The following is a 26,731-nucleotide window of genomic DNA, read 5'->3' on the forward strand; positions in this document are numbered from 1 at the left end:
TGAGGATCTGTTGCAACATATATATATGTATATTATCACTTGTTCTTTTTTATTCGTCAAATTTTTATATGAATTTCTTTCACAATAGTGTATATACATGGTGTCTCAAAAACCTTGACCGTGGCTTTTATTCCTTAAATATTGATCACAGACATATACCGTAAATTACAAAGTTGTGTAAAAAAAAGATGCAAAATGTTATGAAATCGATTAAAATTTTCAGGGGATTAATCTTAAAAAAATATATAAAATTTAAATTTTTATACGGACCTCGTACAAAAAAAAATCCCATTGAACAAAATGTGCCTCATACTTTAATAAGGTCATGTATAAAATTTTAGAATTTTATCATGAAAACTCTCAAAGATATGTTAAAACAAAGTTGGTGAAGAGTTAATCATAAATTAAAATACAAATGTTTACAGCTTCAGTGCAGATGACGCAAATTAAGTTTAAATTAGATTTTAAAATTCATTACATATATATGTAATGATATCCTTAAATCTAAATTAAATCCTAATTAATTTCCTAATTTTTATCTTAATTTTACCCACATTAACTTAATTCTAAAATGTTCTCTTATTTCCTGATCCCATTCCAGCTTTTTTTTATTTAATTAATGCTACAAAAGCTCTGTAAAATTGCTTAAATAAGCGGTTCTCACGCTCCGAGGAAATTAATTAGGATTTAAATTAAATTAAAAATTATCATCAGACACACACACACACACACACACACACATTCTAACCATGAAACCCAACAGCTGGTTTTAAATCATTGAAGATTGGCATATATTGCCAAACGGAAAATGCTTTAAATAGCTTAAATAATTATGCTAATTTGAACAATAGCCAAAGTTATTTTTCTACGAAAGCACATTACAATATTCCCAGCTCTTTAAATGAATTTTAAAATTAAATTGAATCAACGCATTGAATCAAAAAGTAATTTGTATCAAAATAAAATGGATTGGAATATAAAATCAAACTGCGCATAATAATATTTATATCGCATAATAATAGTTATATTGTATTCAATAATAAGATGAACAAGATAAAAAATATCAAATATTCTTGTACTCATCGACAATGGATTATGTTAAAATATTTCGTAAACTCTTTGGAACATGTCATTTTAGAATAGTTTAAAATCCTCTATCCAATTATAGGCTAAATTATAAAAGAAAGAATTCAGCCAGCATGCCATTCTTTATCGTAAACCAATTTATTCATTATATACCAGTTTTTTCTCAATAATTAACGGAAAATATCTAAGAGAGATAAAGATCGGTGGTTACAGATAAGCGAACAAATAGCATACATATTCAAGCAAACGATTTTTTTTTTATGTTCACATTATATTCACGTTACAAAATTTAAATGATTTAAAATAGATAAACCGAAATCAAAATAATTTTAGAAATATTATTTAAATTTATTTTATTTTAATGCCAAAGAAAAAATTTTTGTTCGATCACATAGATTTTTTTTTAATAATTATGTTTTCGAATTAAAATTGAGAAACCTTATTTATGAATGGCATCTGAATAAAATTTCTGAAGGTATACATATAAAGTTTAACATATACAAATATTAATGTAAAAGAAATCTTTTGGATGTTTTTATTTATTATTATTTATTTTTTTAGTTTGCCGTCAACAGTACTAGATTTTAAGCTAAATATTAAGGATAAATTCTTAAGGGATTTATCTTGATGTAATTTATTCTAAAGTATATTATATTATATAATAATTCATAATTACAATGATTTTATTTTATGCTTGTGATATTTTAAACTTATAAAATACTTCTTCGAATTATTCGTTTAAAAAATTGTCTGTATGAAATGAGTTATCCATTAAAAAAAATTGCCATCTTTTTTTTTTATTTTATTTTTTATTTATTTTTTATCGATTTAGTTTTTTCTGGAATATTATTCCTAACAATTTTTTAGAGTAAATTAAGTTTTTTATTGCGGTTAAATTTTTTAATTATTATAAAAATTTAATCGTATAAAATTTTAGTTATTTTAATTCGAATACGTAATAATATTATCTTTTTTTTTTTTTAAGCGATTTGAATGAAATGAAATCTTGTTTCCTTTTATTTACTCTGTCAAACTTAACAAAATTATTAACATATTAATTAAATTTTCTTTCTTTTTTTTTCTCAGTTATATTTACCACCATAAAGATTTTAAGAAAAAGACATGGATAGAAATGCAGCTGAAATAAGCTGCGAAATGTGATGATGAGAAGGTAAATCCACTATTTTTATTATTATATATAAGCTATTTTTATATTATTTTGCTATTTAGAATTTAAACATTTAATTTATGATAAAAACAATAATTGTTTTTTTTTTCCGTTTACAGTAACCATAGTAATTTAGCTTATATAATTTTGTTTCTAAGCTTGTGGTTTCTGTAAATGAAATTTAATTCATTCCATCAAAAGAAGTTATTAGTTTTAAGTGATAACAATTTTTATTTTTTATGTATGAAAAATTGAAAGTATTGAATCCTCCAATCCAAAATAAAAGTATTGTAATTCTCAAAAAATTCAAATTTCACGTTTCAGACTTTTTCGAGTTTAAAAAACGCATTTTTAGCATAATGTCTGTCTGTTTGTGAAAACGATAAATTAAAAACGCTTTTGAGCTAGATCGATGAAATTTGGTATATTTTCAATACATCAAATTTATAGGTTTTAAGAAGGAGAATTGAATACAATAGCTACAATTGCTCAAAAAATTTAGCATTCAGGTTTATCATTTATAATGTAAATCTGTATAAAATGTGGAACAAAAAGAGTGAAAAAGATTGATTCTCTGTTGGCCTGTACTTTTGGTGCATTGTGGATGCGATGATTCTTAAAATAAAAACTTAAATAAATGAAATTCGATGCACAATTTTAGCATTTAAATCATAGATTTTTATCAGATTTTGAATCAAATCTATCAAATTGACCGTTTGACCGTTTGTCGGCCTGTATTTCATCGTGCATACAAACGCGATAATTGGAAAAGGTAGTGACTGAAATAAGTGAAGTTTGTTGTGTGATATTATGAATATAATTGTTGTTCTATGTCAGATTTTTGGCTTTAATTGGTCGCAAGAAAGACGTAGTTTTCGATTTTTTTTGTACCTATGTCAGCAAGTAATAATAAAAATAAATAAATATATAAGTGAAATCGTTGAAGATCGCGTGTTAGATTCAATTAAAAAAAGCTAGACACACAACAAAAATCGATCTTTATTATTATTACTATACTACGAAATACTATTACTTTTCTATACAACGAAAGACACAACTCACATGCGTGGAAATAAAAATCGGAGCACTTTTCACGTTCGTGGTCTTGTCCAAATTTCACAATTTTATTCGGGGAGAGGGAGTTAACATCCTTATTAGAAAATATTCGAGAAAGTTTCGGGGTGACCACTGCCTTTGCTTTAAACTAGTAGTTAATCATATTTTAAAATTTCTGTTCTGAAAGTTCGATTCTAGTGGTATAGAATAGTGGACACAACTGGGATGAGATTCCTCATGGAATAGTACTTACCCTTTTGAGATGTGTTAGAATAGCGTTGTGTGATGTTTGTTTAGTGTACTTAGGATGATTGCACAGACTACCGTCATCATTTGACCACGAAAATGGAATCTTACTCATAAGCTCGTTTTAAGCACCAAAACGGGACTTAATCTAAACAAACAAACAAAAACAAAAAAACTATTGTTTTGATATGAAAATATAACTTAGCAGAGCAGGAAACTTATGCTTAAATCATACTTCAAGTTCCAGTGGCCGGTGTTATTTTAATAAATTTTTTCTGATCTATGTTTTGGAAAATCAACTTCTTTTACTTTTTCAACTATTTTACTGCTTCATTTTAAATATTATTTTTGTTGTTGTGCGCTCATTTTTTATAGCAATTTCTTAAGATATTCACAAATTTTTCGATTCCAGGAAATAGGCTGTAGGCTAATTATTATATATCGGGGTAAAAATAATCTAGAAATAATATTGAGACCAATTTGATTCTAAATATTTAAAAATAAACATTAAATTGTTATTATATTTTTCCATCAATTGTTCAACGAAATTCGGTTGAAATAGGGTGGATTCAAAATACCCTACAATTGAAAAAAAAAAAAGTCTCTTAATCATTTCTGGTTTAGAAATTAATTTATAAATAGTACACCATTGTCTTGGAGAAAATCTCTTGCCTAAATGAAAACAGTACACAAAAATAATTTTTGCAGTTCCATTCTTTTAATGAACTCGTTGTTCAGTGGAAATTTGAAATTTTCCTACTAAAATCATCTTTGTCTTTCTCTTTTGCTTTGTAACAGCCAAAAGACGAACAAAAAGTATACTTTTTTTTTATCCAAAACATTTGCATGAAATCTAAACTTAATATCATAAAAGGTCACGAGATCTTAGATGACAAGTGCATGCGCAATGTTTCATACATTGTGTGCAACATCTATCGGGTTCAGAAATAATGTGTTTTTCAAATTTATTTTAAACCAGCCGCTTTTAACAACCAGCTTATTCTCCCAGATTATTGATTTTTTAAACGATTTATGTGTAATAGTCATGTTATAACGATTATCCATCTGACGAGGGATGAGCCTATTTTTGCGTTCGTTAAATTTTCTGGTTGATGCCTAGTTCTTTATATATTTCTAATAAACATTTCGCAGATTCATTAATTAGCAAAACATTAAATCAAGCTCAGCTGTAAAAGCTGGAACTACCGTGAGTTGTAATTCCACGGTGGTTAAAAAAAAGTACCATTGCTTTTTTTATGCATGAAAACTAACACTGGACAGTGGTATTTTGAGGCCTTGCGACTTTTGCATACATAGCATAAATCTCACTTGTAAGAGATTAAATTTATGTATGAAGAGGTATGTATGTATCAGAAATCTTAAACCTTGTGAGGATCTATGCTTGTCACTCCTCAGAGGTTTTACACCTTTATTAAATGCAAAAGGTAAATGAATTCGAAATTCCTCAATTTTATTCTATTTGAAGTTCCATTTTAATAATCTGAAAATATTCAAAAATGGATAAATATTTTTTAGAAACGTTGGACAGCTTTAAATTCCCTTTCAAGTATTATAAAATATGTTTTTAATGTGTTTTATTTCTGCATTTTAAATTTGAAGAGGGGGGGGGGGATAAAGAAAAATAATAATGACAATAAAAAAAGAAATGTTCATGAATTGGAAAGAGAAAAGTTCTATTAGAGTAGAATATGTATGCGTAAAAAAAAAAAAAAAAAAAAACCCTGAGTTTAAAATTGTGACCAGTACTCAAATTCAACGCATCCCAACTCTAAGAAATCACTAAAAACTTATTACGCCATTCTCCCCTTCCCGAATTATATATATATATATATATATATATATATATATATATCCTTTTAGGATACCTGAATTTCTGGAAAACTTAGCAAATATTACCAACACCTGTCATTTTAACTAGCTCAGTTAAAATTCATTCTCAATCCAATGGTTACAGCTTATATGTCTTTTTGTTACATTTATTTCACTGTCATGCCATAAGAATTGACCTCATTGTGTTTGAATAAGATGCAAGACGTAACATACATAAATAAATATTGCTCTTTAGGTGACTACTTCAGTTCCTTTCTTCATATGACAATGACATCACATACGGCGACTCCTTACTGAATCGAAAGCAATGACGTTTACTTTTCATTTTAGCTGTCTGATGTCAACCTTTCACTTTTTTCTTTCTTTTTTTTTTTGGCATTCTTTTGTCAGGAGTGTTTAAAGCATGTAATGATTGTAGTGAAACTCATGTGAATTACGTATGAAAACGATCAACTTTGTTTTACTGTATTGTGACGAAACCAGCGTCCTTGGTGGCACGGTCTAATTGCCACATTGGCAGGATACTTGTTCTCATTTTCTCTTAATACATGACAGTTATTCACATGTGTCTTCCTGGGTAAAATATTTTCAGAAACCGATTAACTGTATGCAGTTTTTGCTTCCGTGTTGTACACCATATTTCTTATGAATTTGTTGTTGGTTTTGATATTTCATTCGCCTTCGTACTTCCTGTCATTCTAAGAATGTATTCGCAGAACTATATTGTTTGTCCATTCGATTGAAACAAAAGGCAGTAAATATAATTCGTGTTCGTAATCTACAAAAATTTATTTTTTGTCAGAAGTAATCGTGATGTTATAAATACCATTGATGGCGAACTAGATTGGAATAATAACAAATAAACAACAGCTTCGTCTAAAGCATCATATGTTATTGTAGGTCACTTTTTTTGAAAGAAATTTTTAAACTTACGCACAAAACTTTTTGAGATCATCTTGTATTGTTCCAAAACTCTATATGCTCAAGTTTTTGCCTGCTATAGGATGCTTTTTACCCCTTCTTGTATGTATGTTTTTCTTGTTATGAACTATGTTTCTATGTGAATGTATCTGTCTGAAATAAATTATTTTTTAGCAATAAATATTATTCCTTTTTCCTGTTAGCTTAAGCTATTCTACAATACTAGCCACCGTAAATGATCAGCTTATTAGAACAGATTATTGGCTTTTTAAGCTGTTGGAATTATTTTTGTAAAAATTCACCTTTTTGTTCGATATTAGGGAAAAAAGAGAATTTAAATGAATCAGTGGGCTACTAATTACTGTGGTGGCAAATAAAAAAAAAGTGTATATACGACGAAATAAAAGTTAAAATAAAAATTCTATTTCGGAATTAATTAAAAAAATTAAGATGAAGAAAGCAATTTTTTAAATTTTGATTTAAATATTGGCAAAAGCCCGCGGTTGAATGTTATGATGGATAAGTGGAATTTTATCATAACATTAAAAATATAATTACAGTGGTATTTTGTTCAAACATTGTAATTATGAGTGAATAAACCAGAAACTGGATTTTCAACTTTATTTTAAGAATCACTGGCAAAGCCTTATTTCCAAAGCAACTTCAACAACAATTTATCATATACAGATTGTGTATTGCATTTAAAATGTTTTACTAAAAATTAAAAAAATATATACAGAGATGAAATTGATATCATTAAAAAGATAATTGTTTTGGAGTTTTAAGATAAATTAAAAGCCATTTTTGTAAATAATAGTTTATGGAAGATATGGCCATTAGCTTGCATATGTCATAACTATTATGTCTTGCGACGGTTAAGCCTATTTTCGAATGAGAATGAACTTTCTTTTTTATGACTGTTTCTTGATAACTTTTACATCTTTCCTAGTGGAGTTTCTGAAAAAACAGCTTGCATATTCCGGAGCTTTTCTGATAATATATTACAGCTTCATTAACTAGCGAAACATGGAATAAATGCTACTGTAAAAGCTGATTTGTTTGCATTTGACTGTTGCCATTCGACAATAAGTAATAAGTGTGATTTCTATGCCACTTACGTTAACGTTTTATGCATATAGATTACTACCATATTACTCATATCTTTAGAATATTGAGAAATATCCTAAAAATATTATGCACTATTCCAAGTTTGAAAGGATACAAAATAAATTATTTGAATTAAGGTTTGCATTTAAAAAGCATGTTTTATCTTAATCGTTTTCTTCATTATTATAAGTATTAAATTTTTATAACTCAGTGTAATACCGATACCTTTTTTGTCTTCAATAATATCCTATTGTCTCATTAACTATGATAAACATTTTAGACTTTTCATTATAATGTCATATATTTTTAGTTTCTTTTTAAAAAATGTAAAATTTTGATTTTTTTTATACAGAAAGTGATTTTCCTTTTTCTTTAAATTTGTATTTAGACACTTTTAACTAATTACTACGTCATAATATTTAATTTAAATTATACTTTTGAAACAGAAAAGCATTTAGAAAATAGATAAATTTAACTGCTTTGTTGTTATTATTATTATTATTTTCAAATTTCTAGCACCTGAGTATGTATCGTGTAGGATTTATGCACATGGCCATTTCTCACTACCGAATGAAAAATCTATGAATTTACATAAATTATGATATCTATATTTTTACAATAATTGAAATAACTAAAGACAAATAAAACTTCAACACAATCCTCCAGTCTCAACAACTGGGCCGACTTCATCAAAATGTACATTTTTTATTTGTTTTCTTTTTCATCGTAATAATATTCGAAATATATAATGCTAAACTAATAAAAAATAAAATAATAATTAAGTAAAAAATAAAAAGAACTTGGTAAATAAAATCTTAGAGAATAAAAAAAAAAAGTTCATGAATGGCTAATTAGCTATTTATTGAATCATAGAACAATTGAAATGGTTTCAAGAAATTCGTAACTCAATAGCTGAAATAAAAATAAATGTTTAGTAAAATGAATAAACATCTTTTATGCGTAATACGTGTTGTTTTGTTATGTTACGTGCTGATGTAAAATTTTTCTAAAACATTGCATTTAATTTAAATTATCTATAATATTAAAACTAATTTTTAAATACATCAAAGTAAAATCTTGACATAAAATTTATTATATTTTTCTGCTTTCAAAATTTGCTTTTTTTTTATTTTGGTTTCAAATTGTCTATGTGAATTATATATATATTTTTAATATTGGAATAAAAATTGTGTTATTGCAGCAAATTTTTGTTTTAGTAACAATGTTTATCAAGTAAAAATGTACCAGATTAAAATTTTAATTTAGTATATTCTCGTTTTCAAAATTATTATTATTATTATTATTATTTTTCATTATTTCCTTTGTTAAAATGCCTTGAGCTAAATTACTGCGTATTAAATTTAGCGTCACGAACCTGCTAGAAATCTGAATTAATTTATTTACATTTTTTTAATTAGTAATGTTTAGGAATTTTCCTTTAAATATTTTAAATTCAAATTCAATTCGAATTTATTTTAAGCTTATAAAAATGTAAACCGAAAACACTATTATTAAATAGATTCAGTCATTTTTATTTTTAATAAAACAAATTATTTTTACAAACGCATTGATTTACAAAAATTTTACTTGTATTATGAGTTACAATGTATCGTAATTCGCATGCAAACCGAGGAACTTCTCAGTTGAAAGGATACAACTCAATTTATAAATTGAAAATCGTTTGCCATTTATCACAATTCTGCAAACGATTCTAAAAATGTCACCTCATTCGCAACATCGTTTCAATCATTTACAACATTAACGCCTGAAAAATTATACTTGATCCGATTCTATTTTTAGGTTTCATCCTGCAATCCCTGCATCAAGGGGTTGGTTTCTATGGAAACGGACGCCCATTGATCCATCCAGTCTTGGGCTCAATACGGAGACCTTGCCCTACATACGGTTTCTCTCATACTTGCAGGTCTTGCGTGCTATGTCAAGTTTTTTCTTTCCCTCCCTGTTCTTTTATTCCTATCTTTTGTTCCGCCCTCTCCTTGTTGCTCAATGCGTACAATAAATAGACTTAATTGGATCTGTTCTTATCAGCAGTCTATTCATTCTTTTGGCGAATGTGATTATTTTTTTATATTCTTTGCATATTTCATAACGGTTATATAAATTCAATTGAGAAGAATATAATAGAGTATTAACGACATATAAAATAACTAGAAATTCCGTTAGTTGTTTGCAAAAGACAATGTAGCATGCGCAAGTTTCTAATGGAAAATCTCATTTCATCTCAATAATTTGTATCAACATTTATATTAAAATATATTTATAGTCATTAAATAGCTATTTTTTCATATGTTTGTCCTAAATTGTCATAATTAAATTATGTGAAGCGTATAGTTTTATTTAATTTTCTGTGTAAAAATACTTTAGAAAATTAAGTTTTCAATACAGATATTCTCTTGAATATATCAGATGTGTAAAGTTAAAGAACGGATATTTCCTGAAAGAGTCGTATATTTCTATTTTCGAATTTTTTTCTGTCGCATTTATTTTGAATTAAATGTTCCGGATAGTAGTCTTTCCTACTTAGTAAACAATGTATTTGAAAAATAGATTAATGAGATTTCTTGTAAAAATTAGCCTTTGAAGATTGTTTTTCCAGTTTTTTTTATTACTTTTTTCATCAAGGTTTTTGTTTGTTTGTTTGAATACCAATGTACATACTCAAACAAAAAAAGTAATATCATCTGCTTTTAATTTACTAAATTTTTATTGTTAGTTAATATTTTTAAAGTGTTATTCCTATTTTAAATATAAAAGTAAAAGTACTTCACTTTCCTGATTATTTTTTGATTTGGTGAGTTCTAAATTCTTATATCATTATCGAAAAATATCGTCTGCTTTTTTGAATTATTAGATTCCGCTTGTTTACAGAGCGACGGCAATTTTAGACTATTTGCAACTGTGCAAACATTCTTTCACTTAGTATTTATTTCTTTACGAAATATTTTATATTTATTGCGACATTAACTTTAAGTGGCTTTCACCTGTGTTCTATCTCAAATAATATCACTCAGAATTCTTAGTCATCGCCAAATATTTATTTATTTTTTTATACGATCGGTAAGAATTCTTAAAATAGATTTCCGTATAACTTTCAGTCTATAATCAAAAACAGCTTTTTTTTTTTTCTTCCCCCTTTTGGCAATTCATATACTACAAAATATTTTTTCCCTTGATGTCATAAATATGAAAGAATATCATCACAGTTCCAATAACATTATTTTGACAGTATCCTTAACTTGTTGAAAATGGCAGAGTGTCGTAGCGCAAACCAGTAACCGAAGGCGGGTTAAGTGATAAAAAGTACTACAAAATGTCAACTGAGAACAGGGGTTCACTTGAAGTATGGCTATCGTAAAGCTCTTCGTATGGGTCGTTTTAAGGAAAAAAGGGCAAAGAGGGCGGTATTTTTAGACGGTTTTGTAGTATCCTGGAAAAAGACCCAGGTACTCAGGACATATGTTTATAAACGTCTGGATTCTTAGAAGTAGGTGCTGCAGCTATTTTCTCTGAAAAGTAGCACAGTGAAGAAAAATGTTTCCTACGAATCAATTTTGCTATTTTTGAAACTTATTGAATGGACTCTTATTTGCTTTAAATGTTTTATTCCTTATTGCGTTATTTAAATGAAAATATGTTAGTCAATTATTATTTATTTATTTGTTAATAGTTAAAGTATTAAACAGAACGCAATCTGGGAATTATTAACATTGACTTTTAAAATATTTAAAACTTGAGCAATATCTAAATAACCAAGAAAATTTTTTACAGTCAGAAATATTATATTGCCACTCCTAATAAGTTTTATACTTCCTATTTATTTTGGAGTTTACCTTGCATCTTATTTTAACGTGGAATCTGGCAATCCAGTTTTTGATTTAAGTATAATATGTTGTATTCGATTTAAGAAAAGAATTTTTACGTTACGTTATTCGTTTTTTTTTTTTTTTTGATTTAATAAATTTCTATCTGATCAGTTTTTGTTATCCCTATCTGAATAGCCTTATGAAACCCTCTGTCTTGTGTTGTGCAAAATTAAATTGATTCCAAAACGAAAGTAGATTTCCGAGTCATGACTTATTAGAAGTTATTTTTTTAATTCTTAATTCATAGTACATTCGTTATACATTTTTTTTTGTATAGAGTTTAGTTTAAAAAGTTGCGACAATAAAATATTAATTCATTTTATACTGATAAATTTGTAGACTTATGTATTTTTCTGATAATTTCTAACCAAAGAACCGTAATTTAATAGTCATTTCTAAAAATGGCAAGTTTAATATTCATAACTTTAACTTTATTGCGAATTAACTTCACCTTCGTATCTTTAATGTCTTTTATGCGCACCAGTTGTCAACGCATACATTCCAAATTTAATGATCAACGAAATTTTGGTTCATATATGCGGGTTTATTCAGGGCCTTCGAGGGATATTTCTAGACGGCTATGCTTTATTCGCATAAGACTTCCGGTTCATTAATTGCGAATTTAACTTTGTTTAATTATTTGAAAATTATTGCCAAAATCGTATATTGAATATCGCCACCATTTTTCATATTCTCCATGTTTCTCCGGTGACATACTAAATAAACTGCCAAAATATTTTTTAGTTTCATTTCACGGTTAAGTTTAATAACTATATTAGATTACTTATCTTTTGTGAAGCTGATCATTAATCCGTTTAAACAAAATTATTAGCACTTATTTTAAGTTTCTTCAAAGTTTTTAGTATTTCATAGTATCCAAGACTTTAAAAAAATATTTACTGACATTTCATTTTTTACTTGCGTAACTTAAAAATTGTGAGTTTTCGTATTATTGGTGCGTTAAACCTATTAAAATTGATAATTTTTATGCAGAATTATTATTTTGATTTTGTTAGTATATTTTCCACTTACGTATTCATATATATACTTAAAAGAAGAAAAAAAAATATCATTTGCTTATTTTTTGGCTTTCTGCAGTGAATTATTTTCATGTTCAATAAATAATCAATTTACGGAAAGTCCGGAATGTGAAAAAAAAAAAAAAAAAAAAAAGGGTTGGAAAAAAAAAAACTTTGGAAAGATTTTATTTGGACAACTGATAAATATTCGAATAAGGAATACCGCTCAGAACAAATGCGAATGGAAAGGTTTTTATGTATCAAATCTGTAGAACTAAATCTTGCTATAATCTGTAGATGTTCTAACAAGAAAGATGACGGACGAAAATGGAATAGCAAAAAATCGTTAGGAGTACAGCGAATCAGTCAGGCGAACGAATGAAAAAAGAGAAAAAGTGTGAAGCTTCACACATCTTTTCAACGGTTTCTGAAACGAAATTTACGCAAATCGCTTTTACAAGATCTTTTTAAAATTTTGAAACGAACTTTAAATATAAATAAAGTTTACAAAGACTAACAGAACGAAAAGCTGCTACACGGGAATTTTTTATTTACGAAGTGATAAAACAAGGGGATATTTATGATAAAATGTAGAACATAGGTAATGGAATACATTTAAATAGCCCGTTTATCTCTTTGAATGATAAATCCTTTGAACATTACTCCAATATTAACATAATTATATCTATCATGCTCCTAGGCAACATATCTACGATTTATAACATAGTTATTCGTTCGGTTGGGATGTCTTTTTATTGTAAATTTGTACTTCTTAAACCTGTACTGTACATTTTATCTAAAGTATTCTTTTCATTTACTTAATATATTGACAAAAAGCCCCTCTTTAACGTCCTTTCGTCGTTTGAAATTCCATACACTATGGAAAAAATTATTCGTTTTTATGCGGGTTCCTATCTACCTTTAATCGTCATTTACATAGGTATTTTATTGGACTTTTTATTAAAAGAAGAAAAAAAAAAAAAAAAACCGTAGCATCGTAGGGTCTAAAAAAAGAATTTTATGTCATACACTGTGCCAAACAAATCAAGCAATGTGTATGTGTGTTATTGTTATGTCTATATATAAAACGCTGACGTACTTGGCACAGAAATGGCTCGTATTACTTCTTGTCGAATGGTAGTAGTCAAATATTAACCAACCCATCGTTTGAATTTCAGACTGCTTCATCGAATGTTTTTGCAGCTGCATTCAATTTGACGCTTCGCTTAAGTATTTAATGAAAATGCAAAATATTACTAGAAATGCTCTGGGAAGTGTTCGTTCTGTCACCTAAAAGTCCATTCATTCAGAAGAATGAAGATATGAAAGCAATGAAAAAATAGACTTCAAACAGAAAACTTAATCAAGCGCAAAAGTTGCTTAACCATCAACAACTGGATAACGCTATGACATAATTATGAAAATTGATGCTCATGTCTTCCAAAATAATTATCTTACAAAAATGGTTTTTGTTTTATTTTAAGGCTCAAAAACTTTTCTTTTTAGTAATTTCTTTTTTTTTTTTAATTTTTAATGATTTATCTTTTTGTCAGTTTTATTTTCATACAGTTTTCTCCTTAATTTTAATGATAATTTTAATTCCATTTGATAACAACTGATTTGATGCAGTGTTTGATGGAATTCAAATGCTATTATAGTTAATCGCATGATTTTCCTCTTTATTAACTCCGTAATAGGATTTTCATTGCCATTTTTATTTTATGCGTTTATGCTTCTTTTTAATTTGGTAGTGAACTCATTTAATTAAATTCATATTTTAAGCCATATAAAATAAGAAAATGATTAAAAAAAAAAGGATACACATTCTATATAAATCATTTAACACCCGAAAAAGACAATAATCTGGGCGAACAAGCTGTTAACAGAAACCAGTTAATTACATATAAATCAATCCAGTATGAAATTATATAGCATTTTATTTCAAAACGAATTAATCGATTTCTGAAGAAAGTTCATGATAAATCGATGACCGGTTTACTAACATTTCGAAAAACGAACCTCTGCTTTGTTCGGATTATATTCTTTTACAAATCATGTGTGGATTACTGTGATAAAAATAATATCACATTAGAATCCATTGTTGATGGATATAGATGCAGCTCATTGGTTTTCAATGGACCATCATCAGCTTATCTTAAGAAGAATTTAATATTTTTTCCCACCATGTTTAATTTTTGAATGACAAAGTATCTATTAGAAGGAGATAACATTATTTTGAATTTTATCAATTACCATTATTACTAATAATATTTTAAAAAAATTTATGGCATTGAAATTTTAAAATCCCAAAAGAAGCGAAAAAAAGTAGTTAAGAGAGGTTTTGAATGTAAATTTCTTTAATTTATATAATGGTGGTGATATCGAAAGTATATTTTCTATAATTAAATACAAATTCGCTAACGGTTATGAAATCAGGAAGCTTTCTTGCCTTTCGGACAGAAATTAATAACTTGGCATTTTTCACACCAAAAATAATCTGTCTCGTCACCTTTGTAGCAAGGGATGAAATTCAAGATGATTTTTCCGAAGAAAGAGTCATGTTGGATATCACAACATGAAAGGAAGGGTGCGGTAAGTGGTGAAAAGCTGCTATCTCGGCCTGCCTTTGATTCATACATCAGCAATCCATAACTCATAGACACCCTACTGCGATGATCGACAACGGCCCTTTTTAATTTGGACCGTTGTCTTAAACTACACAAAGGCCTCTTATGTCTTGTTGGCAAATGAATTTCTTTTGCTTGCCGTATCGGCTGATGATGGATTCATCACACAGCGTACGTCTTGTGTATGTCAATAAGGTTAAAGGTTAGCAGTTGTGCAAGTGGATACATTTTTTAACGCCGTTTTTATATTTCTTTGAACTGACTTCAGATGTATCTACAAATTGCTGGACCGAGATTTTATAGTCTTATTTTCATCATGATCATTTTATAGTTTCTAGTATATGTTTGCAATTAATTGGCTTGTCTACGTTTTTACTGGGAATCGTGAAAGCTTTAATTTAGCAATGTTTTATATCTCTCTGCATAAAAGATGTTTGCATTAACATCCTGTATCGAAAATGAAGTACAATCTTTGAGTGGGTAAGTGTTTGTTTCCGAAAAAGATCTTTATTATTCATAACATTGATAACAAATATAAAAATAAAATAATTCGACAAAGAATAGCAATTTTTTTCTATAATAATTCATTGCTATAAATTAAGGATATGAAGACCAATACATTTCAGTGGAACATCAATGAGATAGCTTTAAATTTCATTTAATCTTTTACATGACAGTATTAACGGTAGATTCATCCTTGTTGAGAAGCCAATTAACGGTTTTGTTTACAAGGATCTCTCTGACATGTACATGATTCCAAAGTAAGAATATTTGCAGCCGAACATTCACAATAGATACAGTCGTGCCAATTCAACAAAAAGTTATTCCATCATTGAAAACGTTGCTATCATTCAACTGAACATGAACTGGACAGTCCAAAATGTTCGATTAATGTGATCTTTTAAACAACGAACGCTGTTATCCGTTCATTCATTTTTGTAGAAATGATAATTAAAGGTGATGTTTACTGGGATCTTCCTGAATTGTGTATTACTCAAAAATTAGAATATTTGCAGCTGAGCCTCAAAATTGGTACCACCATATCATTTTAATAAGATGGTGTTCCACCACTGAATAAAGTTCTACCGTTCAGTTGAGCATGAACGAGACAGCACCAAATTTTATTGATATGTTCTTTTAAACGACGCTGTAATCGGTTTATTCATTTTTGTAGAAAAGATGATCTTCTGTGGTATTTACTGAAATCTTCTTGAGTTGTATGTTCTTCCACAATTCGAACACTAAAGCCGAACATTCATAATTGGAATCGTAAAACCGTTTTAGCACGAACGTGTTTTACCACGTTAAGTGATTGTGTATGCTAAATTGGTCGAGGAGGACTAGTGCTTTGACCTCCATGATTGCCGGGTGTAACTTCATTGACTTTCTTTTTCTGTAGGATTATGTGAAAGACACTGTTTACCAAATAACTGCTTTTTATATTTTCATTTTAAAGAAACGGATATAAATAGGAATCCTTACTACAGTGTTACCAAACTCTTAGCGGATAACTGAGCTGAGATTAAACATTCGTGTTACTATAGGAGTTTGAAGTACAATTGCATTGATTTATAAAAATTTTTCATTTTTCTTTTTTAATGTAAATAGTATTTCATTTCACTTTTACATATTTTTGCTATTATCCATATTTTGCTTTCCATATTTTTAAAGCTTAGAGTATTAAAGATCATTTTTGGATACCCTATACTTCTTCTTTTTTTTTTTTTTTAGCTTTAAAAATCATTAAATTATGCAGAGTTGCTTAAAGTGTTTTATTCCTTTCTACTTACAAGGGAATTTCAAACTTGTTCACTTGTAAAGAATCGAAGTACAGAATACACACTTTATGCAATATACAATATTGACACACACACGCACACACACACACACACGCACGCACACACACACACACACACACACACACACACACACACACACACACACACAACACGAACATATATATATAGAACTGTCAGTCAGATGTACCAAATATACTCTTGGCGCCGAGTGGTGTACGTAAAATTCCACAATCCCCAAATGGGGATTGTGGCTGCAGTGGGTTAATATTTAATAAGTTGCAAATTTATTAAATATAATAAATTGCAAATTTAGGATTTCATGAAGTTTGTCGCTTGATCCAGTTTTCGTTTTGGTGCTGATAATTTTCGGCGTTTTATTTTCTTTTATATAAATTAATCAAATACTTTCTAATCACCTTTTATAAAATTTAATTAAATATATCACATTTTTTTAAATTTCTGAAAATAGAACCATTACACTACACACTTGCTGTTGCCTTCTCTGTTTGGTGACACAGTTAAATTTTATTCGTTTCAGATCTGAAATAATAGCATCTGCGCGCACCAGCTTATCAAATATCGGAACGTATTTTACTTGTTTACTTTTAGGCTGACAAGGAACTTGGAATTTGTTTAAGCTCTTTGTAAAACAGTGGTGCGATGGAACAGCTGGCAGGCGAGATGGAATGACAAGCTTGTTGATGCTTCCTTCGATCAAATTCCTCGCGTGGACTCACTGATGTGATATCGTCTAAAATACCAAATGACTAAAGATGAAGACATTTTAAGCTTCAGTTTTGACCTTGAAGAAGCATCTGTTTATAGTCAAGGGAAATAGGATTGATATCAGCAATTTCTTTAAAATATTTCATAGCAGCAGGTCAACTGTTTGAAGTAATAAACAGTCATTAAAATAATAATAATAAATTAATTAATAAAATAAATAAAATAAAAGATTTATCTCTACTAAGTTAACAAAATATTCTCTTTATAAGCATAAAATTTAAAGGTGATTCAAACTTTTAATGCAAAATATTGCACCAACTTAATGTTTGACCTGATTCATCTATCTTCATTTTATTTTTAAAATTTGCCCTTATTAATAACAACGATAATATGGAAACACACACTAATGTATTTAATATCGTCATAATGCATATGATTATAAATCCAGTGACTAAAATTATGAAACGTTTTTTAAAGTTTAAAAAAAATCTTTTTGAAAATATTTTTTAAATTTTATTAAAACCCCCCAAAAAGTTAAACTTAAAACTGGCATCACTTAAAAGTTAAAAATAAAACTGGCATCAATGAAAAAAAATTTCAAAGTAGTATTAAAATTATTTTCATGCAGTATTATTCTCTGAAGTTATTGAAGAAAAACGTTAAAATTTTTATTTAAACATCCAATTAAAATTTTGAGAAATTTTCTTTGTCAGTACTTATTATTGTAGAAATAGTAGCAAATTAGGTAGCTCTTTGTCCAGAAATCTGTCTGTCTTGTAAAATTTTTGAACGAGTTTTTCATCGTGCATATCGCATCATACAAACTAACAGACAATATGCCAGTCTGTAAACATTATTATGTCAATAAGATAACCTTTATATGCCAGCTTAATTAAAATGACTTAGCTAAAGCGGTTTTATGCTTTAGTTTCACTCTATGTGCTCATAACAAGAGAAAATAAGACCATTAGCACGTTTCTTTTAATGGTTTTATATAGCATTACGTCATTTGATTTGAGTAATAATCGATCTTTTCAAAATATATTTCTATATATAAATAAAATAATATATTTAAATATGTCAAAAGTGTTATCAATAAATGACTTTTCTTTCTTTTATACATATTTCAGAGAAGATTGAAATATTTACTAATTAATTGCGATTCATTTAATAATTGAAAATGACAGAAACAGTGAAATGTGTTGTTTTTTTACAGGCTTTATATTTACATGCTGAAATGTTTAGGAATCTATATTATTTAGATTTCGTGCATAGTTTATCTTCCTTCCTTTTGTTCTCAAAGTAAATATGAGTAAATTAATTGAACGATGTCTGTGAGTTCACCCCGTTCTGTGCAAAATAATAGAAATACAAACTCATAAACAGCCATCGCTTATAGAATAAATTATTAACTTCTGAATGATAATTTATTTTCCGCAGATTTTTTTTTTTATACTTTGAGTAAATTAAATAATGTAACCAACTGATTATTTTTCTTTTTATAAGAAATCTTATTTCAGGTGGCGCTCTATTTTTTTTAATTATTATTTTCAAATTAAAAACGTTTTATCATTATTTCTTACTCAACCATCAGCCTAAATATAAGAACATTTATTCCTTATTTAAAATAATTATAAAGTGTTACAGTAATCAAAAACACGTAGTGAATTTAAAAAAGAAGTCAATAAATTTCTTTTTTAATTTCACTAAATTAAACTGTAAAATTATGTACTTAATTACATAATTTTTTGCTAAACTAATAGCGGAAGTTAAGTATAAATTTATAAATAATTATTCATTTTCAGAATGCAATATTAATTTCTCTATTGCACTCGTTAATTCCAGCAGCTGATGATATGGCCGTGTTTTGAATTTGGAAAGAAAGGCAATGCAATTTTTTGGAGGCTAAATTTGACAACCGCCTCCGCCCCCTGACTGGTTACCCCAGATCATGTGATCACTACAGCTGGCTGACTGGGCAGCTGGCCTGTTGTGGTGCCCCCGTCTCCTTTCGCACTTACCAGCGCCTGTGTTGTTACCGCATCGCCTCTGTCTGCGAGGTTCTTGGCCCACATGGACGTAGAGTTGATTTGAATTGGCGAGATCTCTCCTTTCTTGGCGTGTTTCGTAGTTTGATTTTCATTCGAATTTCATTTGTAGATACCATGAAACGGAATTTACTTTGTTATCCTACTCAGCGCAATCGTGTAGATTTGTCTTTTGTTAAATAATAATTTTTTATAGTTTATTAAGTATTATTTACTATTTTTAAGTTTATTAACGATTTTGCTTTTTGCAGTTTTAATTCCGTTAGATATATAAATTTTGGTGAAGTAATTACAATTTTTATATTAAGTAATTTTAATGGGCAATTAAATTTTTATCTTTAAAATTGATATTCAAAGTAATTAAATTCTTTTTTCTTTTCTTTATTTTCATATGGATTTATTCAGTTGAGATTGAGTAATAATAATAATAAAATGTACCGTTTAGCTTTATATATTATAACATTTAAGTTATTATTTTAATCTTAATCTTGTTTCTTGCTATAATTATTATCTTTATACTAACAAGATTTATTCAAGGCTAATGAAAAGTATTTGTTTTTAAAATCTATGCACATATGTTTATTTATTTTCATTCTTTTCTGATACGAATTCATACTTGTACTAAATAGTTTGGTACGAAAATTTCCCTATATTGTGAATAATAAATTACATTACAGCGTTAATATTTTTTTACCACATTTTGATATGTCTTCCAAAACAGCTAATTGTTCCCATATAATTGATATGGTTACATGAATTAACTGATTTGTAAGTCAAATTATATATTTTTATAAATTCCAATATGTTCATATGCTGAGACACAATGAACTTTGATCTATTTGTAACTTGAATGTTATGTTTTAATTTTGACTGTATAGCTATGAACTATAAAAAGATTACAAAATATAAAATTAGTTTGTCACAGGTTTTGAAAAGTGAAGGATTCTCACTTGTGGGCCTTCATTGTTTCTGACGAACAGACAAATTATATTGTAATTGTTATTTTTATTCTTTCAGTCTTTGTAGTATAGCAAAATATATATTTAAGAGCACTAAATACAACAAAAAAATGATGTTGTGTGGGCAGGAAAGCATACTTTAAAATTTTTACAGTATTAATCTTAATTACTTCATCAGGCTAACATTAACAATTAGATGATTAATATTATTCGACAATTAAAATATATTCAGGAATAAACTGAGACATCTGAATGGAATAAAACTGCATTCACATTACGTAAAAATCGCACTCAATTGTCGTTATTATGACTAATTATTACATCCGCATCTAATTATTATTCGTTTTACACTATCGATGATATCACACCCTGTTTCCTCCTCTATAATACACAGTAGATTCCAAAATGCAGTAGGCGAGTTTCATGTGAGTATAAATTGCCTCAATCAAAATAATTTTTTGTAGCAAACAGTCGAAGTAAATCAGCGGGATTGGTCTGCCCTGTGTTTAAAAGTTACGGATCTTGAGTAAAGTCGTGAACGCCACCAGATTTCAAATTTTTATTTTCAAAGTCTCGAACATGACGCACTTCGCCTTATAGCATTTTGGATGTTTTTTTCGAACCGACTGAAATAGAAATTTGACTTTCAATTGCAATCTTAGTAACAAATGTATACATTACATTTGTTTAAATCATTGCGTTTTTGAGTTGTCGAAAGTACAGAGACAAACAATTAACTTATGATAAATTTGGTTCAAAATTTGATAAAAATCTGCATTTGAAATGCTAAATCAAAGAACAAAATTTGAAATTGAAAATCATCTATTTAGGTCTTTTAAGTTTTTGAAATATCGTGTCCATTTATATTTTGACAGACTCTCAAACTTCGTATTTATTTGACAGATAAACTTTCTCTGAATGAGTTTCCTTCAAAATTTGATAGAAATCGACAAATTTGGTATTATGAAAATCACATTAAATTTCGTCTGTCTAGCTTTAGTCAATTTTGATTTATCGTGTTCGCAGACAGACAGATTGTAATTCCAAAAATATGTTTTCGGAAATTCAACAAAACTTCGAATTCGAATTTTTTGAACTACACAATACTTTCTCTTTGCATTCAAGAAAATAAAAAAAAAATCGCTGAATGCGGGGAGGAAATAATAATAATAATATTCTTCTTATTTACCAATATTCTTAAATTGGTGAATAAATTCAAGACTTGATCTTAGTAGTAAGACCAAATAAGGCAATAAAAGTAATTTTAGGACAATGTAAAATAAGTGAATAATTTGTGTTGTGGTTTAAATTATTCCGTAGGAAACTTAGTTTAAAGTGTTCCTGTTTTATAAAAACTCTTAAATTTAATCTCCTCCTATTGTTGTGAATAAATAAGGCTTAGTTTTTACGAATATAACGACTTCGTCTGAAAATATTCTTATTTAATTATTCCTTTAATAATTTGTTCCAAGCTGGGTTGGTTGCATGATTACGGTAATAATTCACAAGCGTACTTCTTGTATATTCGTTAAATAGACATTTATCCAGCAATTTAAATTTGAAATTAGTTTAAGTAGTAAACCATTTTTCTGTTACTTAGCAGTGTATTCTTAATTAACAATAATGCTGTTTAAGAAAGTTCTTATTATAACGTTACTTTTTTTTAATTTCATGTCTGGTTTTCTTTCAAACAAACAATTAGGCTTTAGTAAATTTTTAAACACTCGCTTAACTAATTTTATATTGATATTTTATTGAAAAACACTTTAATTAGAATCTTTAAAGTAATTTTATTACATTAAAGTGCCTGTTTTCTCTTTCAGTTTTTTGCTCTAGAAAATAGAATATCCTTCTCAATATTTTAATCTAATTCTTTTTATTACGCAGCAAAAAAGAAATTTTCTAATGTAAATATATATAAAAAAAGTTGAATAAACGTGCCGAAGTTTTTAAAATACACTGTTCATTGAAGTTGTCGATATGTTTATCTCAAGCAAGATAAAAATAAGAGCTTTCTTCCTTTCCCCGTTTTTTTTTTTTCGTTTTATTTATTTTTTGAAGTGAATTCTAGTTAATATTCTGGTGTTCTTTGAAAACCGTATTTCACATTAATCTAATTGGACTGATTATTTGCAGCTGCTTTTTATCATTTTTTTTCTCTTGTAGCATTTCTTGGATTTCTGACGTTACCTAAGATTTTAAAAGATAAATTTAGTACGTTTTTATCTAGCAGGGAGGGGGAGGGGATGTACTGAAGTGTTCGTAGTAACTGAAGTTGACAATGGATAGAAAGTAACGAGCTGTCGTATAAATAAGGCATGAAGTATAATACGTATTTTTACGCATCTTAAAGCTGTAAAATGATTAAAAAGAAATAAAAAAAAATCGTCTTCAAATCAGTCATACAAGTGGTTTTGATTGTTGATGCCTAGAATCTTTTCAATTATAAATTACCTTTAAATACAGCAGGTCGTAATATAAGGCTGTTCAGTTGTGAATATTGGTTTTCTGGATACAACACTGAATTGTTACTGACAATGATTTTGAAATTAACCAGTGATGGATTTTGACAGTATGAGGTAACATGCACGAAATTGTTTCGAGGTTCTTCCTGTGTCTCCAGGCAAAAAGCGAGATAATATGAAACCTTTCGATAAAACCAAAATGAAGTAGACGCTTGGTTTTGAAATGGGTAAATAATTTAAATCCTTTAGAAGGATCAGTTAGAGCAATTAAGACCGTCATTAAATCAATTCATACAAACATTGCAAATTATATTCTTCTACTTTTTAGCATGAAAAATTGTGCATAGTTTTTCGATTTTATTTTTATACATTTCTTATTTTACCAATTTTTTTTCTATACATTTTTTTCTGATTTGAATAAATTTTTGATGTATTTAAACACGTTTTCAAACGATGTTTTTCATAGTTTCAGTTACTAGGTATGTCATCACGCATGTTGCCACAATATTAAATGCTTTTTTGTGTGCGCAAATTTTAAAAATAAAATAAGGTAGATAAACTAAGCCTAAAGCATTATGATGCTATGATATTTCAAACTAGAGGTGCAGATATTCTTATAAAATGTTATTTATTATTATGAAATAAATACATGTAAATTCTCTAAGTACGAAAATGCTTGTTTTTTATCTTAAAAATTTCGTGGAAATTTGGTATGATTCATAAAATATGTTGTCTGTTCGACTGAATTTGAATTCTTTTGTTTCTTGTTTAAAATTTGCATTTTTGAAAAGCAAAGTAAACTCTTGAAATTCATTAATCAATTGTGTTTTTAGAACAATCTTGGCTCAGAGTAATTAAGTTGCTTTAAATATTTTTGATTTTTATTTAGCTATACGAATACAAATTCCATATATAACCCCGTGATAACGCTGCTGGATCAGATTATGTTTTCGCAAACATTATTCTATTGGATAGCTCCTCATTTCGTTCGGAACTGAAATGCTTGTATAATACATATAATGTGATCGCTGATTTGGCATTGTTGGTAATATAATCATAATTAGATTGCATTTCAGAATCTATTGGGATTTTTGTAAATACATTTTTTATTTCTCTTTTAATGTATTTATAAAGATGAATGAATATGTATTCATAAATTCGTTTTTCAATTACTGTAATATCTTTCTCATTAATAACTGAAAGTAGACGATTCTATTTTAAATGTTCTTTACAAAAATACTGTATTTTTTTATGCTTATGTGTTTTTTAAAATTTATATTATGAAGTTACAACATCCTTTAAATTGTTTCCTTGGTTTTAATTTGCTTTTGCGCATTTAAAATTTTCTGTCAGTTTTAACCCTTTGCGGTCCACTTATCAGAATTACTGGACATCATATTTTGGTTGAACAGGTCCACTATTCACTGCCACTAAGCATAAAATTTCTATTTTAGTTTACCTAAAACTGATGTTTTATTTATTATTTTCATTTTTCAAATGTATTCAAATTTTCTTTTATCATACTATAAATTAACTTGGACTTGGCTGCCACTCTAATAAAATCAATCAAATTGTTTGTGCAAAAGTTAATTTGATTCAAATATTTACAGCAATTTGCTGAATATCAAAATGGCACTATGGATATATATATATTTTAAAATGTATTTTATCTTAAAGCGAATATTGTTAGAATGTTCTCGCCTTTTATTTATATTCTATGCATAGAACATGCCCGCACGTGTTTCGTCTGCATCTATCCCTCATTCATCGCCTTTCCCTCCAGAAATAATAACAATAAAATAGCTTTATGGAAATTTGGCGACTTTATCTAACCGTTTTGGCGCAATCGGATCTTTTGGCAACCTCCAATCCAGCCGACGAAAATGCGCTGCTATCCCCGTGCAGTCACATCATTGATGTGTCTTGACGGTTGGGGCCGCACTGCCTGTGCTTCGCGAGCCCGAAAAAATTAGAAAAGGAAGTGATAAACTTTTTTCATATTTATCATTTTTTTTCGTACTTCCGAACACAGAGCGCTCTTACTCTACTGCGATAAGAGATTTTTGCCGCTGTTTCTTCCGCCAAAAAATTTCTTTCCTCACTTGGGTATGTGTGTTTATATCAAAACGAGAGATGACGATATTTCCGAAGGGAAATACTGTAAAAAACGGTTTGTTCTTTCGTTAGAATTCACATGGGCGTGCGGGATTCCCTCTTCCTACTACTGTTTTTAGGAAATTCACATGGATATGTGTGTTGTGTACCAGTAGAGTAATAAAGGATGTTGTACCTGTGATGGTGAATGATTTGAACCTGCTTGTATTCTGTGAACTTGTGGATTTTCATTGAATGAGACTTTTGATTTTTTTGTTTTTGAAGCTTTTGGAAGGGTGATCTCGAACTGTCCTGCTGGATTCCAAAAGGGCCATGACAAAGAAGGAGTGGTGAGTACACAGCTGAATTTATTTATTAATTATTTTTTTTTAAATTTCATTACTGATTTGGTTTTGGACCATATTTTCGCAGTATTTATGCTATAATTTATTTATTTTTTTACGAATTTAAGTGGGAATTTTTTTTCATTTTATTTATAAAATTTATAGTAGTAGTAGAGTAGTATTCAGAAAAGATAGGAACTGTAGTACATAGACAGCTATTATTTATGTTTCTTCGGAAGACAAATTTTGCTAACAGTAACTAAACAGTAACGAGTGAGTTTTAAGAGACCTTTTGGATTTTGTTGAATCGCTAAGAAAAAAGAATGATCAATCCAAATACCCCCCCCCCTTTTTTTTGTAAATAAATTTGTTCTTTTAATGTATATCTCAACACGGAGTATAAGAGCCTTAATATACCTATCTCCTTTCATTGGCTACTCTAGACATATTTAACATTTGAATCATTATTGAACAATATTTTCCCAAACTGAAAACATTTACAATATCAAATTGAAAATTTCGGACTTGTACTGCATTTCTTTCTAACGTTGAAAACTCTTGTCTCTTATTTGTGTTTTAGAACGTCATTTTTCACAAATGCTCATCAAAAATTGTTATCAAAACTCAGGCTTATCGAACATTTTGATTAAATATTCACGGAGAACCTGGCACCAGAGCATAATTTTCGTTAAAGGCAAATGCGGCGTTTAGGTAACTAAATCGATGATGATTAAATTGATTGTTTATGAAGTAATTTTAACTCTTAATTAAACAGGAGTTTGGAAGGGATCTGAATGTTTCATTTTTAAGAATTACTAGCATATATTGTAATTTTGATTTTTTTTAGGTTACATAAATTTTTTTTTATTTAGTATTACTTTTGTTTTCATTTCTGCATTAGCCGGTGTAAGATATAATGAAAGCATGGTAGAAAGCATATTCGCTGGGGTTTTTGAATGTTTATACTTGTATTTCAGAATAATGTCCGAACATAAATAAAAACATATCTTAAAATTGAAAATTTATAATCAGTAAATTAATTTATATTATCAAAGCGTTTCTAAGAATTTCTTATGCATTTATGAGAATTCTATACCAATGTATACGAAGATATTCATTCTAAATTGAATTTAAGTCAAATTGAAAAATTTGCAATTTGGCTGAGATTTAGTGTAACGTTTGAAAAATAATTTTGTGAGCTTAATTTTAATCTTATTAATCTTTACAGTCTGTTAAAATTCAAATAACGTCATTTTCATTGGACAGTGCTTTCAAATATTAACATATAATGATCGAATTCTTAGCCACTGTAAATTATGTGAAGTGCTGGT

The 26,731-nt window shown here is 28.2% G+C and overlaps 1 protein-coding gene across 4 annotated transcripts in view; it reads left to right on the forward strand.

Annotated features, from left to right (window-relative positions):
* LOC129984275 (rho GTPase-activating protein 39-like) overlaps positions 1-26,731 on the forward strand; it is a 171,524-nt gene that overhangs the window by 23,923 nt on the left and 120,870 nt on the right. For 3 of the 4 annotated variants that reach the window (XM_056094118.1, XM_056094120.1, XM_056094121.1), the window contains exon 1: positions 24,886-25,406. In XM_056094118.1, coding sequence (XP_055950093.1) covers positions 25,390-25,406 — 17 coding nt within the window. In that variant the 5' untranslated portion in view covers positions 24,886-25,389. Of the gene's footprint in view, positions 1-2,172; positions 2,258-24,885; positions 25,407-26,731 lie in introns of those variants that run through there. The other variant, XM_056094119.1, reaches the window with a different exon arrangement.

The sequence above is a fragment of the Argiope bruennichi genome, chromosome 9 (genome assembly GCF_947563725.1).
Source record: "Argiope bruennichi chromosome 9, qqArgBrue1.1, whole genome shotgun sequence".
NCBI lineage: Eukaryota > Metazoa > Arthropoda > Arachnida > Araneae > Araneidae > Argiope > Argiope bruennichi.